Source organism: Hemicordylus capensis, chromosome 2 (assembly GCF_027244095.1).
Source record: "Hemicordylus capensis ecotype Gifberg chromosome 2, rHemCap1.1.pri, whole genome shotgun sequence".
Lineage (NCBI taxonomy): Eukaryota > Metazoa > Chordata > Lepidosauria > Squamata > Cordylidae > Hemicordylus > Hemicordylus capensis.
Window position 1 is genome coordinate 227,358,758 of NC_069658.1, and position 15,605 is coordinate 227,374,362.

The 15,605-nt window shown below is 46.8% G+C and overlaps 1 protein-coding gene across 3 annotated transcripts in view; it reads left to right on the plus strand.

Annotated features, from left to right (window-relative positions):
* The window catches only part of LOC128341997 (zinc finger protein 420-like), a 34,952-nt gene extending 28,399 nt beyond the window's left edge, over positions 1-6,553 (plus strand). The window contains exon 7 of one of the 3 annotated variants that reach the window (XM_053288767.1): positions 2,944-6,459. In XM_053288767.1, the coding sequence (XP_053144742.1) occupies positions 2,944-5,812 (2,869 nt within the window). In that variant the 3' untranslated portion in view covers positions 5,813-6,459. Of the gene's footprint in view, positions 1-2,735 lie in introns of all 3 variants that reach the window. The other 2 variants (XM_053288765.1, XM_053288766.1) reach the window with 2 other exon arrangements.
* The last annotated feature ends 9,052 nt before the right edge of the window (positions 6,554-15,605 follow it).

Genomic DNA, 15,605 nt, shown 5'->3' on the forward strand with positions numbered 1-15,605 from the left:
GATCCACAGGGCATTTGAATCTGCTTTTAGACCAGTTTAGTGTGATTAAATTAAAGTCATGCTAGCAACCTAAATTTCGATTTAACAGACTTATGGATCGCAGTGCGATCATCGCACCCATCTTAAATCTGAATGCGATAATAAGACACGCATTGAAAATCCGGATAGAGGTACTGTGTGTGATGTTTCTTTCTGCGTATGAACTGTTGCGGAGGGCTGGGGAGGGAGGGGAACGAACGAGCGGAATGAGGTTCAGGCACAGGCTGCTTACTTTTAAAGGGCAAGAGCCCCTTTCAGGCATCATATTGTACAAGGTGGTTGTTGTTTTTTTGAGAATGAGAGGGAAGGCGCAGGGGCGGCACTCAGAAAGGACGCGGGTGTCTCTTGGCCAAACAACCAAGCAAGTGCCCCTCCTACGCCTTTTCCGACCAGACCACCCTCTCTCCAGCCAGCCCCGCGGAGGACTTTGCAAAGCGTGCGTGGCTCAGGACACAAACACCACACACACACACACACACACACAGACGCTGGCCAAAGGCGGCGGCAGCGCTCCGCCCAAGAAACAGCGCGGGAGGCCCTCCACCTCCAGCCGCGCCCTGAAGCCTGAACTTTCATTGCAAAGGGACTCTTCGCTCAGCGAAGAGGATGACAGGGGCTTACTTTCGAACAAACATGCGGAAGAGCGGGTTTTAAGGCATACATATTGTTTGCACATAGTGGGTAAAACAAGTTAAAGCTCCTCCCGCTCCACTCTCGTGACTTGGCCAACCCCCTCGCTTCTTCTCCCCTCAGGGTTAACACCAAAGTTTCCTCGTTTAGGAAGTGCCATCAGAAGCAATTATTGCTTTAATTACCTGCTATGCTGTCGGCGCGGGCCGGGGAGGTTGTAAAGTGTACTAAAATCTTTTGTTGTAATGAAGTGCCAACCCCGCGGCGGGGACTGGATTTATAAGGCTCAGATGGTATCTTTACCGCCGTGAAAACCCGCTGATTCTAAAAGGGCCCCCGGGCAGTGGGCGGGCTGGTTCAGGGGAGGGGCGGCCCTAGCCGATGGGAGACCTCAAGGAAGTGGTGTAAGAGCCTTGGAGGAGAGCCAGGCAGGCTGGAGGGCGGGGCGGGGCGGTGGTGGCGCGAAACGGGTCCAAGGCCAGCAAAACAATGGTGGGGGGGCGCCGACGCGCTCCCTGGACTGCTACTGCTGAGCCGGCTGGAGAAATTTTTATTAAAAAAAAAATTTTTTTAATGGGGGGGTGATCGGCGGGGATCATGGTGGCGCCCCCCACGTGACCTGCAAAGATGGCGCCGGGAGCATGTGCCCCCCCTATCGTTACGCCTCTGGCAGTACTCCAGATGTGGCCGCACCATGATCAAGGTGTATAAAGTGATACATGTAGTTGAGAGGGTGGACAGAGATAAATTTTTCTCATCTATAGAATTCATTGCCATGGGATGTGGTAATGGCCACCAGCTTGGCTGTCTTTAAAAGGGGCTTAGACAAATGCATGGAGGACAAATCTATCAATGGCTGCTAGTCTGGTGGCTGTGGGCCATATCCAGCCTCAGAGGCACGATGCCTCTCCTTCCCAGTTGCAGGTGAGCAACAGTAGGAGAGAGGGCATGCACATACCACTTGCCTGTGGGCTACTCAGAGTCATCTGGTGGGCCACAGTGTGAAACAGGATGGTGGACTAGATAGGCCTTGGGCCTGGTCCAACAGGGCTGTTTTTATATATGCATTTCTTTTAATGCAAACCCTTTTTTGTAAGGGCAGGCCCTTTTTCTTTTCTTTCTTTTTATTGGAGCCTTTTTCAGTGTAGAATTGATTTTATTTTCCATGAAGAGCCTATGCTACCAAACCTTTGTATCATAATGTTTATATTATTTATTATTGATTTATTTTATTTTATTTATTTCACGTATTTCTATACCACCCAAAACTTATGTCCCTGGGTGGTTTACAACCAGATGAAACCAAAAGTAAAACATTAGTTAAAAACAGAAACAAGAAATTTAAATTTATTAGACTTTTGGGGACAATTAAAGCTATGTAGAAAAGAACCCGTATTTATCACCTGCCCAATTGCTCTAGATCCAATCTAGAGTTGAATCGGTATACTTATTTCAGACATCAGAAGCATTTGGACTTGAAATCCTGTGACCAAATGTTTGTATCATAAAGTTTATATCAGACTTCTGGGTACAATAAAAACTATGTAGAAAAGAACCCATGTTTATTACCTGTACAATCTAGACCCGAGTATTATGGTACTTATGTATTATGTAATGGTAGCAGGTTTTATATAATGATTCTTACGGGGTGTTTGTTTCAAGATAAGAGGCAGTAATTGGGATAAAATTAGTTCAGGTCAGCATCGGCCCCTCTTCTTCAAAGAGTCTCATCTTGACAACCAAGAGGGAGCTTTTGTGTTTCTAGATGCTGAGAAAGCATTTGATAGAGTGGAATCAGTATACTTATTTCAGACATTGGAAGCATTTGACCTTGAAATCCTGTGACCCCCTACCAACCCACCTATGGAGCCTGTGTTGCAGCTGGCTTGAGAATCTGGATGGTGAAAGCTAGGACTCTCTGCCTGCCATATCTACCCATGTCTTGGTAAGACAGAACAGTCTGGCTTTCTTCTTCCATCAAAAGAGCACATTAAGTGGGGGCAGATCAGTGATTGAAGGCTCCATTTCCATCTCAGGCTCTGACCAATTTTCTCTCTTCATTCCAGCAGATGACAGTGGGGAGAGCAACAAGGAGGGAATTTGCAACGGAGGATTGTTGGGTGGTGCCAGGTGGAAAGAGAGGAAAAAACAGAGAATGAAAACTAAAGCAAAACAGAAGAACAGAAATGGATCGCATCATGGCGAAGTCATGAGAATGTGCTCTCTGAAAAGGAAAATCTTCTTTTCTGAACCAAGCTTTCAACCACAGAGAGAAAAGCACACAGGAGAGAAACCATATAAATGCTTGGAGTGTGGAATGAGCTTCAGTCAGATTGGAACCCTTACTAGCCATCAAAGAATCCACACTGGAGAGAAACCATATAAATGCTTGGAGTGTGGAAAGAGCTTTAGTCAGAGTGGAACCCTTACTAACCATCAAAGAACCCATACTGGGGAAAAACCATATCAATGCTTGGAGTGTGGAAAGAGCTTCAGTCGGAGCGGAGGTCTTACTAGCCATCAAAGAACCCATACTGGGGAGAAACCATATAAATGCTTGAAGTGTGGAATGAGCTTGAGTGAGAACAGAAAACTTACTAGCCATCAAAGAGCCCACACTGGAGAAAAACCATATAAATGCTTGGAGTGTGGAAAGAGCTTCAGTCAGAGTGGAACCCTTACTAACCATCAAAGAACCCATACTGGGGAAAAACCATATCAATGCTTGGAGTGTGGAAAGAGCTTCAGTCAGAGCGGATATCTTACTAGCCATCAAAGAACCCATACTGGGGAAAAACCATATAAATGCTTGGAGTGTGGAAAGAGCTTCGGTCTTACTAGCCATCAAAGAACCCATACTGGGGAGAAACCATATAAATGCTTGAAGTGTGGAATGAGCTTCAGTGAGGACAGAAAACTTACTAGCCATCAAAGAACCCATACTGGGGAGAAACCATATAAATGCTTGAAGTGTGGAATGAGCTTCAGTGAGAACAGAAAACTTAGTAGCCATCAAAGAGCCCACACTGGAGAAAAACCATATAAATGCTTGGAGTGTGGAAAGAGCTTCAGTCATAGTGGAACCCTTACTAACCATCAAAGAACCCATACTGGGGAAAAACCATATCAATGCTTGGAGTGTGGAAAGAGCTTCAGTCGGAGCGGATATCTTACTAGCCATCAAAGAACCCATACTGGGGAAAAACCATATCAATGCTTGGAGTGTGGAAAGAGCTTCAGTCAGAGCGGAGGTCTTACTAGCCATCAAAGAACCCATACTGGGGAGAAACCATATAAATGCTTGAAGTGTGGAATGAGCTTCAGTCGGAGCGGAGGTCTTACTAGCCATCAAAGAACCCATACTGGGGAGAAACCATATCAATGCTTGGAGTGTGGAAAGAGCTTCAGTCGGAGCGGAGGTCTTACTAGCCATCAAAGAACCCATACTGGGGAGAAACCATATAAATGCTTGAAGTGTGGAATGAGCTTCAGTGAGGACAGAAAACTTAGTAGCCATCAAAGAGCCCACACTGGAGAAAAACCATATAAATGCTTGGAGTGTGGAAAGAGCTTCAGTCATAGTGGAACCCTTACTAACCATCAAAGAACCCATACTGGGGAAAAACCATATCAATGCTTGGAGTGTGGAAAGAGCTTCAGTCGGAGCGGATATCTTACTAGCCATCAAAGAACCCATACTGGGGAAAAACCATATCAATGCTTGGAGTGTGGAAAGAGCTTCAGTCAGAGCGGAGGTCTTACTAGCCATCAAAGAACCCATACTGGGGAGAAACCATATAAATGCTTGAAGTGTGGAATGAGCTTCAGTCGGAGCGGAGGTCTTACTAGCCATCAAAGAACCCATACTGGGGAGAAACCATATCAATGCTTGGAGTGTGGAAAGAGCTTCAGTCGGAGCGGAGGTCTTACTAGCCATCAAAGAACCCATACTGGGGAGAAACCATATAAATGCTTGAAGTGTGGAATGAGCTTCAGTGAGGACAGAAAACTTAGTAGCCATCAAAGAGCCCACACTGGAGAAAAACCATATAAATGCTTGGAGTGTGGAAAGAGCTTCAGTCAGAGTAGAACCCTTACTAACCATCAAAGAACCCATACTGGGGAAAAACCATATCAATGCTTGGAGTGTGGAAAGAGCTTCAGTCAGAGCGGAGGTCTTACTAGCCATCAAAGAACCCATACTGGGGAGAAACCATATAAATGCTTGAAGTGTGGAATGAGCTTCAGTCGGAGCGGAGGTCTTACTAGCCATCAAAGAACCCATACTGGGGAGAAACCATATCAATGCTTGGAGTGTGGAAAGAGCTTCAATCAGAGCGGAGGTCTTACTAGCCATCAAAGAACCCATACTGGGGAGAAACCATATCAATGCTTGGAGTGTGGAAAGAGCTTCAGTCGGAGCGGAGGTCTTACTAGCCATCAAAGAACCCATACTGGGGAGAAACCATATAAATGCTTGAAGTGTGGAATGAGCTTCAGTGAGAACAGAAAACTTAGTAGCCATCAAAGAGCCCACACTGGAGAAAAACCATATAAATGCTTGGAGTGTGGAAAGAGCTTCAGTCAGAGTAGAACCCTTACTAACCATCAAAGAACCCATACTGGGGAAAAACCATATCAATGCTTGGAGTGTGGAAAGAGCTTCAGTCGGAGCGGATATCTTACTAGCCATCAAAGAACCCATACTGGGGAGAAACCATATAGATGCTTGAAGTGTGGAATGAGCTTCAGTGAGGACAGAAAACTTACTAGCCATCAAAGAACCCATACTGGGGAGAAACCATATAAATGCTTGAAGTGTGGAATGAGCTTCAGTGAGAACATAAAACTTACTAGGCATCAAAGAGCCCACACTGGAGAGAAACCATATACGTGCTTGGAGTGTGGAAAGCGCTTCATTAAGAGCGGAGGTCTTACTAGCCATCAAAGAACACATACTGGAGAGAAACCATATCAATGCTTGGAGTGTGGAAAGAGCTTCAGTCAGAGCGGAAACTGTGCTAGATGTAAAAGAGACCATACTGGGGAGAAACCATATAAATGCTGTGCACCAGCCACTTCTGGTATTATCCTGGCAGGGGCAGCAAGGCGGTACACATCTGCCCCATGCCAGCAGTTTTAAAGACAGCGCTGGTGGGGGAAATGTGGTGGGGTGGAAAGAGCACTCTCCCCGATTCTTAAAGCTATCCCCCCACCCACCCACACACACACCCCTTCAAATCGGCTTGAGTCTCAGTCTTTCAAGCCAGTTAGGCGGTCCAGGAATGAACTGCTGAACCGGTTCGTCAACATCTCTATTAAGAAGCGGACTGAAAGAACTATGGAAATTATTATCTCCAGGTTGTTGTGATCAAAGCAGAATAATGGGTTGCTAATATTTATGGAAATGGGAAACCAAAAGGACCAATGAGAATTGTAGGCGCACTCCTCCTTTGCCTCATTCCTCTCTCTTTCTTCTCTCCTGGAGCTCTTTCCCAAAATGCTTTTCCTCTTAGGAACTCTTTTCCTTTCCTTTCCTTCCACACAGATAATTGGAAGGGCAGGAAGCAGCTCTGTTGGGGCCCTGGCTGTTTGAATCTGCTCCTCCCCCCTCCAGGTTATTAGCTGATAAGAGCTGCTCCTGCCAGGGGTGCTCGCCTTTTGGCACCCGGGCGAGAGCAGAAGGGCTCTTGTCCTTGTGGTTCTCCACCTTGAGGTGTGCAGACTGAGCCCCAACCGGCAGGAAGATCATTTGGACTGTCCCTGCATGTTTGACAACATGGGTTAAGGCAGAGCATTCAGAGACAGTTAACCTGAGCTGCTTGGTATGCAGGCAGAAGCCTGTTGTAACAACAAGAGGACTTTGGAAGGACTTTTGGAGGAAGTGGAAGGACTTTAAGACCTGCCACCCAGAGTAGCTTGTTCCTCGGTGTAGGCTATTTTGTGTGGTCAGGATTGCCGTTAGTGGCTTGTTGGAGGTTTGTGGGTCCATTGTGGTGAACACACTGGGATTGGGACCAGCTTTGCGGGCCCTAAAAGCTAAACTCAGGCCTGTGTCTGAGATTGCTGGTTTGCAAGAAATTGGAGTGTGAACATTGGTTCTGCTGAGCCAAAGTAGCTGAATGGAATTGTTTATTCTGTAGTCAAGGCTTGACAAGAGGAGGAAATGTGCCCCTTCCCTGCTTTGAAGCTGTTTATGCCTTGTGCTATGCTAATGTCAATCATGAGAAATAGCTTGAAACTGCTGAGAGTAATCATATCTAGAAGGTCTTAGGAAACCGCACATGATTAGTATCTACAGTGAGGGAAATAAGTATTTGATCCCCTGCTGATTTTGTCCGTTTGCCCTCTGACACAGAAATGACCAGGCTATAATTGGAATGGTAGGTTTATTGTAGCTGTGAGAGACGGAATAACAACAAACAAACCCTCAAAATCCCAGTGCCCAAAAGTCAGCAATGGATTTGCATTGTAGTGAGGGAAATAAGTATTCGATCCCCTATCAACCAGCAAGATTTCAGGCTCCCAGGTGTCTTTTCACTATATGCAGGTAACGAGCTGAGACAAGGAACACCCTCTGTAAGGGAGTGCTCCTAATCCCAGCTTGTTACAGTACCTGTATAAAAGACACCTGTCCATAGAAGCAAGCAATCACTCAGCTTCCAAACTCACCACCATGCCCAAGACCAAAGAGCTGTTGAAGGATGTCAGGGACAAGGTTGTAGACCTGCACAAGGCTGGACTGGGCTACAAGACTATCGCCAAGCAGCTTGGTGAGAAGGTGACTACAGTTGGCACGATAACTCGCAAATGGAAGAAACACAAAATAACTGTCAATCTCCCTTGGTCTGGGGCTCCATGCAAGATCTCACCTCGTGGAGTTGCAATGATCATGAGAACGGTGACAAAGCAGCCCAGAACTACACGGGGGGAAGTTGTCAAGGATCTCAGGGCAGCTGGAACCATAGTCATCAAGAAAACAATTGGTAACACACTACGCCGTGAAGGACTGAAATCTTGCAGTGCCCGCAAGGTCCCCCTGCTCAAGGCAGCACATGTACAGGCCTGTCTACAGTTTGCCAATGCACATCTGAATGATCCAGAGGAGAACTGGGTGAAAGTGTTGTGGTCAGATGAGACCAAAATCGAGCTCTTTGGCATCAACTCAACTCGCCGTGTGTGGAGGAGGAGGAATGCTGCCTATGAGCCCAAGAACACCATCCCCACCGTCAAACATGGAGGTGGACACATTATGCTTTGGGGGTGTTTTTCTGCTAAGGGGACAGGACACCTTCACCGCATTGAAGGGACGATGGACGGGACCATGTACCGTCAGATCTTGGGTGAGCACCTCCTTCCCTCAGCCAGGGCATTGAGAATGGGTCGTGGATGGGTATTCCAGCATGACAATGACCCAAAACACACAGCCAAGGCAACAAAGGAGTGGCTCAAGAAGAAGCACATGAAGGTCCTGGAGTGGCCCAGCCAGTCTCCAGACCTTAATCCCATAGAAAATCTGTGGAGGGAGCTGAAGGTTCGGGTTGCCAAACATCAGCCTCGAAACCTTTCTGACTTGGAGAGGATCTGCAAAGAGGAGTGGGACAACATTCCTCTTGGGTTGTGTGCAAACCTGGTGGCCAACTACAAGAAACGTCTGACCTCTGTGACTGCCAACAAGGGTTTTGCCAGCAAGTACTAAGACATCTTTTGTGAAGGGATCGAATACTTATTTCCCTCACTACAATGCAAATCCATCCCTGACTTTTGGGCACTGGGCTTTTGAGGGTTTGTTTGTTGTTATTCTGTCTCTCACAGCTACAACAAACCTACCATTCCAATTATAGCCTGGTCATTTCTGTGTCAGAGGGCAAACGGACAAAATCAGCAGGGGATCAAATACTTATTTCCCTCAATGTAGATATTATTTTTAGATACTTAATTGGTATCTAGATATTTTAGGGGTACATATTTTCACACAGTTAACTGCTGAATCGCTTTGCGTGCTATCTCTTAATAACATTTTCCTGAGACTGGAAGGTGCCAATTAAGCTTTGAGAATTGACCACAGCCTGGTCAAGCTGGGCATGAGCAAGAATGTTTCCATCTGGATTCAGTAAACAGTGCCAGAAACCCACCAGAATGGCTCCTTACCCGATATGGTAGAAGAGAATCAAGGATGCAAGACTGGGGATGTTTACATTAGGATGGAGACATAGAGGAATTGATGTGGCTCTCTTTGATTTGGGATATGACAAAAGGGCTGGGGGAGAGGTTATAAAAGGAACATAATACCCCCGCCGCCCCTTAGACAAGAGGGAGAAAGAACAAGCAGGAAAGGGAGACATACTTGGACCCCAGGGAGTTGGATGTCTGCCCTAACAAGGGAGACATATGCTTCTGTCCTTTAGGGTTAATATGTGAACCCTCATTTGTAAAGGCAACCTGGGCTTCATAGCCAGTCCTGGATATTTCACCTAAGCTGCCTAGGTAGCCTACAGCCTCCCGGCGCGTCCTCAAGATCCTCCTGAGAATTGCAGTCGGCGCTGACCGGTAATTATTTATCTGCAAGGAATGCTTTCAAACCAGCCTTTCAGAACTAACGTGCCTTTCCCATTTTGTACTCCCTCTTCTCCCCGTGAAATCTCTTCCATTCCCTGCTTGCAAGAAAGGCTTAGCAGCATACTGCCTCGGCTTGCTCTCCCTATCACCATCTTTCCGCCCCTCACTCCCTTTGCTTCTGGCTCATTTAGTAATACGTTAGAATGAGCAATTCCCTCCTCCTCTGTCCCTTCTCTTCACTCATTTCCCTTCCTCCTCCCTTCCCCATACTTGAACTGCTTCATTCATTCTCTCTCTCTTTCTCTCTCTCTCTCTCTCTCTCTCTCTGCTTGAGAACCAAAAACGTTTGTCTTAGCTAGAAACAGCTGCTGGTAACAGACCCAAAGGGTGCGCCTTAGTGAGAGGGAGAAAATGCTTTCTGTTGCTGTTCATTTCTAGTGAAGGAGAAATTATTTTTAGCTGTTGGGGAGAGTCTGGGCTGGTGATTTCTCAGGTAGCGGGCAGAGGGAGATATGGCAGTGGGAATTGAGCAAGCCATTATGGGAGGAAGTAGTCCAGCCAGCTGAAGTCTGTTCCTTTTTCTGAGTCATCTCTCAGTCCTTCAGCCCCAGCGAGCTCTGGAAACACTCCCTCTAGGAATAGAAGCCTGCTGCTGAATGCCAGGTCAGTCAATGGTAAAACATCTCTCATCCACGATTTGAGTGTGGGTGAGCATGCTGACCTGGTGTATATGACGGAACATGGACGTAGTTTCCATTGGACGAGGGGGTGCAAAGGTCCCTGGGCCCGGAGGGTCAAGTGACCTACAATGTGCGGTGTGGATCTGCAGGAGACACTCTCCCAGGGAAGTCATTTAGGGCTTTAAAGGTAATTCCCAGCACTTTGTATTTTGCCCAGAAACCTATTGGCTAATGAAGGATGTGCATGGAACCAATGAAGGATGTGCATGGAACCGTAGCAGGGAGGCTTGAAGGCAGGGGAGGTGCTGCTTTAAGCGTGTGGGAAGGTGCACTTATCCCTCCCGCCAATTTCCCCCCCACCGGCGTCTGTTTTTATAAAAGCTAATTGGGGCGGCTGCGTACCTCCATGCCGGCGTGTGCGTGTCGGGGTCTTCTGGTCATATCTGGACAATGGGGGCAACAGGGCTGCAGGAGGTACGCTGCTGCCTTGATGAGCTTTTACAAAAACTGACACTGGTGGGGGAAAGCGAGGGAAAGGGTAAGTGCACTCTCTCCCACTCTTAAAGCTAGACATCCTCCGCTGTTGAACCGGCGGAACCACTGGTTCCACCCACATCCCTATTGCCAATACAATTGCTTTAAAACAGGCATAATATGATGTCTCTGAGACCCACTGGACACCAGTCCAGCCGCTGCATTTTGAACCAACAGAAGCTTCCGAACTACATACAAAGGCAGCCACACGTAGAGTGCATTGCGCTAGTCAAACCTAGAGGTTATCAGAGAGTGCACCGTAGTTCTGAGATCATTATCTTCAAGGGATGGACGGAGCTGTCACATCAACTGAAGTTGATAGAAAGAGCTCCTGGCCATAGCCTCAACCTGAGAAACCAGAGTGAGGCCTGAGTCCAGAAGCACTCCCAAGCTACATACCTGTTCTTTTGAGGGGAATGCAACCCCATCCAGATCTATCACATCCCTCAAAGTATGACTCCTTACCATGAGTATCTCCACCTTGCTTGGATTCAGCTTCAATTTATTGTCCCTCATCCAGTACATTATTGCTTGTAGTGGGGCTATGCCATTTCCTGATGATGATGTCATGGAGAAATAGATTTGAGTGTCATCGGCACACTGATAATGCTCTGCTCCAGACCTCCTGATGATCTCACCCAGTGGTTTCATGTAGATGTTAAAAAGCTTCAGAGATAGGATGGAGCCTTGAGGGACACCATACAGTAGCTCTCGTTTCAGAGAGCAACTTTCTCAATGACACCATCTGGAATCTACCGGAGAGATAGGAAAGGAACCACTACAAAGTAATGCCACCTATTCCCAAATCCCCCAAGTGATTTAGAAGCATGCCACGGTTGATAGTATTGAAAGCCTCAGAAGTATCCAAAAGAACCAATAGAGTCATGCTCCCTCTGTCTGTAGCTTGGTAGAGGTCATCCATCAGGCTGACCAAGGCTGTCTACATCCCATAGCCCACTCTCAAGCCAGTTTTGGATGGTAGGGATTATCTAGATCCATTTCAAACTTCCTGGAGTTGATCAGCCACCACCCCCTCTGTTACATTTGCACACCCACGGGAGGTTGGAGACTGGCCTATAATTATCCATCTCTGAGGGCTCTAGGGCAGGCTTCTTAAGCAAAGGTCTCACATTGTCTCCTTCAAATATGGAGGCATTCTGCCCTCCCTCAGTGAGGCATTTATGATGCCATCTCTAACCACATCCCTGCTAGATATTATAAGCCATGTTGGGCATCGATGCAAAAGACAAGTGGTAGGCCAAACAGATCCAAGGAGTTTGTCCGCATCTTCAGGAGTCACAAATTGAAACTGATCTATTCTAATTGAATACTGACAACCTCCACAGATACTGACAACCTCCGCAGGTGATCCTGCCATCACCATGGAGTCCAAGTTGGCTTGAATCACACAAAAAAGTTAAAAGCCTCACAGTGAGATATTGAAGACTCCAGATCTACATTCAGAGAAGAGGGAACCTGAGTCATTCCCCTCACAACCCTGAACAGTTGGACCGCTGGACGCTAACTTGCAAATGTAAAACATGCAGAATAGAAGTGCTCCTTCGCTGAAGAACTCCGCTGGACGCGAACTTGCGGATGCAATACATGCAGAATAGAATTGCTTCTTTGCTGCCACAGAATAAGCCTTCAAATGGGCTTTGTGCAGTGTCTTATCAGATTCAAGTCGAGTCTTCCTCCACTTATGCTCTAGTCTTCTCCCTTGTTTCTTCAGCTCCCGTAACTGTTCAGTATACCATGGAGATCATCTACTGCCCTGGTAAACCCCCTTTTCTAAGTCTCCGCCAGGGAATCAACAGAATCACTGGCAGAACCAACCCTAAAATCCTCCATGGCCTCTTGGAATCCTATAGGAGGCTTATCCTTATAGGTTCTGTACCCCTGAAGAGGTGGGTTGTGGCCATGAGGCCAACCTTAACCAGGTGGTGGTCTGTCCATGACAATGGAGACACTCTAGGAGTCTCCACCAATGGAACACCTCCCTGATCTGAAGGACCAGCTTGAGAGTGTTACCAGCAGTGTGTGTGTTGGCCCCATGACCAGTTGGGATAGGCTCCTATTTTTCATGGCCGCTACCAACCCCTGAGCTGCACCAGACAAGCCAGCCCCAAAGTGAACATTGAAGTCACCCAACACCAAAGGCCTGGGCGTCTCTTACACCAACTCCACAAGCACCTCAGTTAGGGACTCCATTGAGCAACAGGGTGTTCGGTACACCAATAGAATCCCCAATCTATCCCGAGTCCCTAGGTCAAGATACACACACACACACACACACTCTTAATATGGTCCAATTGTCTCACAGGGATCCTGGTAAGGGAGATGTTATTCTGATGGATCACAGCCACTCCATTCCCCCCTGCCCCTAACCTACTCCATCACTGAGTACCCAGTAGGGAGGAGCTGAGCCCATACAAGGGCCACTAGCCTCCCCCAACCAGGTCTCAGTTATACAAGCCAGGTCGGCTCCCTCATACATGAGCAAATCATGGATGATTTCGGTCTTATTTTGAACCGACCTGACACTGCAAGGGAGCAAGGTCAGGTTCTGAGGCTGATTGGAACTGCTCATCAAGGCCTGAGAACTGGCAGGACAGCCGGAAGGGGAAATGGCTATAAAATTCTTGGTTCCCTTCCCAAAGGGAGAAGAGCTGGTCTTATGGTAGCAAGCATGGCTTGTCCCCTTAGCTAAGCAGGGTCCACCCTGGCTGCATATGAATGGGAGACTAGACTGCGAGATATTCCCTTCGGGGATGGAGCAGCCGCACTGGGAAGAGCAGAAGGTTCCAAGTTCCCTCCCTGGCAGCATCTCCAAGATAGGGCTGAGAGAGATTCCTGCCTGCAACCTTGGAGAACAAAAACAAGGGCAGTCACAGGAATAAACCAAGGCAAAGATGGGAAACCCACCCGTGGCTGGAACAGAAAATATATAGGAAAGATCATTTATTAGAATATAACAGCTGAAAATATATACTAATAACCAACCAAACAATGGTTGGAAAAATGTTGACTAGAACCAGAAACAATAGATAGCAAAGTTGATAACAAAAACAATCTAATGGAGATTATACTGGGCAAAAGAAATGTGGAACTGTAAAGCAACAAAATGAGGCGGACAAGGCCCTGAGCTAACTGTCCTTAACTGGCTAACATCAAAGGAGTGGCTGAAATAAAGCCATGAAATACATAAAGAGCTAAAAAACCTGCAAAACTGGGGTGGATAACCTTAAATACTTTCCTATATACTTTCTGTTCCAGCCACGAGTGGGTTTCCCATCTTTGCCTTGCAACCTTGGAGAAGCCACTGCCAGTCTGTGCAGACAATACTGAGCTAGATAGACCAGTGGTCTGACTCAGTATATGGCAGCATCCTATGTTCCCCTGTTATGGCCTGCTGACCTGCCAATGCCAAACCTTCTGTTCCACTTTATTTTCAATACCACTCGTAAGAGGAGCCTTAAATGCAAAGTGCATTCTGTGCTTTCCAGAATGCTGTTTCCTCATGTTTCAGTTTTTGTGAACTTACCGTACCTTAACAACTTGTATGCCTAGAATTCTTTTAATAAAATGTTTACGCTTTAAAAGTGTGGTTATTGAGTCCTGAGGTTAATCAGTCAAGGTTCCTCCAAAGGAATAAAAGGAGCTAAAGGTGATGTGGGTAAGGCTAGCTTTATAATGGTTTGATAAGTTATCATTGGTAAGCGAAGTCAGACAGGTTCCCAACAGGGGGAAACTAATACCCTTAGGAGTACTTGATGGGGTATGGGGGGGTGGACACAGAGCCCTCCTAGGGCTCCATGCTGCAGCTGCACAATTTGTTCCCCATGTGAGGTTTGCTTGAAGCCAACAGATCCTCAGCTGTGCGTCTGCTGCAGACAGGGTGGAAAGTGGGTGGAAACCCTCCTCCTTTGCACCTGATTGGCTGGCAACATGCTGAAGCTCACCATACCCCTCCCCTCAGCTTGACTGACAGGCTTCAGAAAAATTTGTCCCATTAGTTCCAATAAGACTGCTTATGAGTAACTTAGTGGGGATGTGTGCCAGTGACAGTAATAGCCTATCTCCCAAACTGCAAGACTTAAACTTGTGGAGTGTGTGTGTGCGTGTGTGTTTGTGCACGCGCACACAAATCTGAATTTTCCATTTATGTGACTGGCTATTCCACTCACTAACCCTTCTAAATGAGCAAAGAGGCACCTTTTAAAAGTGGTGATTCTCTTATATTTAGCAGGGGGAGAGCAACTGGTCCTATCCAACCCCAGCACAGCATCCCTCCAGTGGCTGTTACTGGTGTCTCTTATGTTTCTTTTTTTAGATTCTGAGCCCTTTGGAGACAGGGAACCATGTTGTTTATGTATTTTCCTACATAAACCACTTTTGAGAACTTTGGTTGGAGAGCAAAATATAAATATTTGTAGTAGTAGCATAGCAGTAGCAGCAGCAACTTGCATCCAGATATATGTTACTCATAAGCAATCGGTGGACTGCAGGTGAACGGAGGGAACAGCCTAAGGCAGCTTGCAGCAAAGGGACCTCTAAACCAGAGATTCTCAACCTTGGGTCCCCAGATGTTATCGGAATTCAACTCCCATAATCCCCAGCCCCAGTGGGCTTTGGTTAGGGATTATGGGAGTTGAAGTCCAACAACATCTGGGGATCCAACGTTGAGAATCCCTGATCTAGTTTAAACTACCCATGTTAAAGTTGTCCCTCAATTTCAATGGAAACTTTGTCACAATGCCACTGAGTAGCCTGAAAGGTAACTGTAACATTTAAGTCTATCTCTCTCTCTGTGTACACACACACACACACGTACTAAAAATATGGGGTAACCTGAGTTGTGGGTTTGCAACATAAGGGGTTCATGTGTTAATAAAGACTTGGGAACAGTATTCCCTCTAACAGGGATTCCCAGAAGTTGTTGACTACGACTTTCAGCATCCCCAGCTGCAATAGCTTTTGCTTGGGGATTATGGGAGTTGTAGTCAACCTATGGAAATCCCTGTTAAAGGCAATGCTAGTTGGGAACCTCTGAGCTAAGGGATTATTCTAGTCTGTGAGCCTGCAGTTCCTGGAAGATAGGACTGCAGGGGCTTGAATTCTCAATCCAGGGGTTGGTGAGTTCAAGGCAAAGGATAAAAGTCC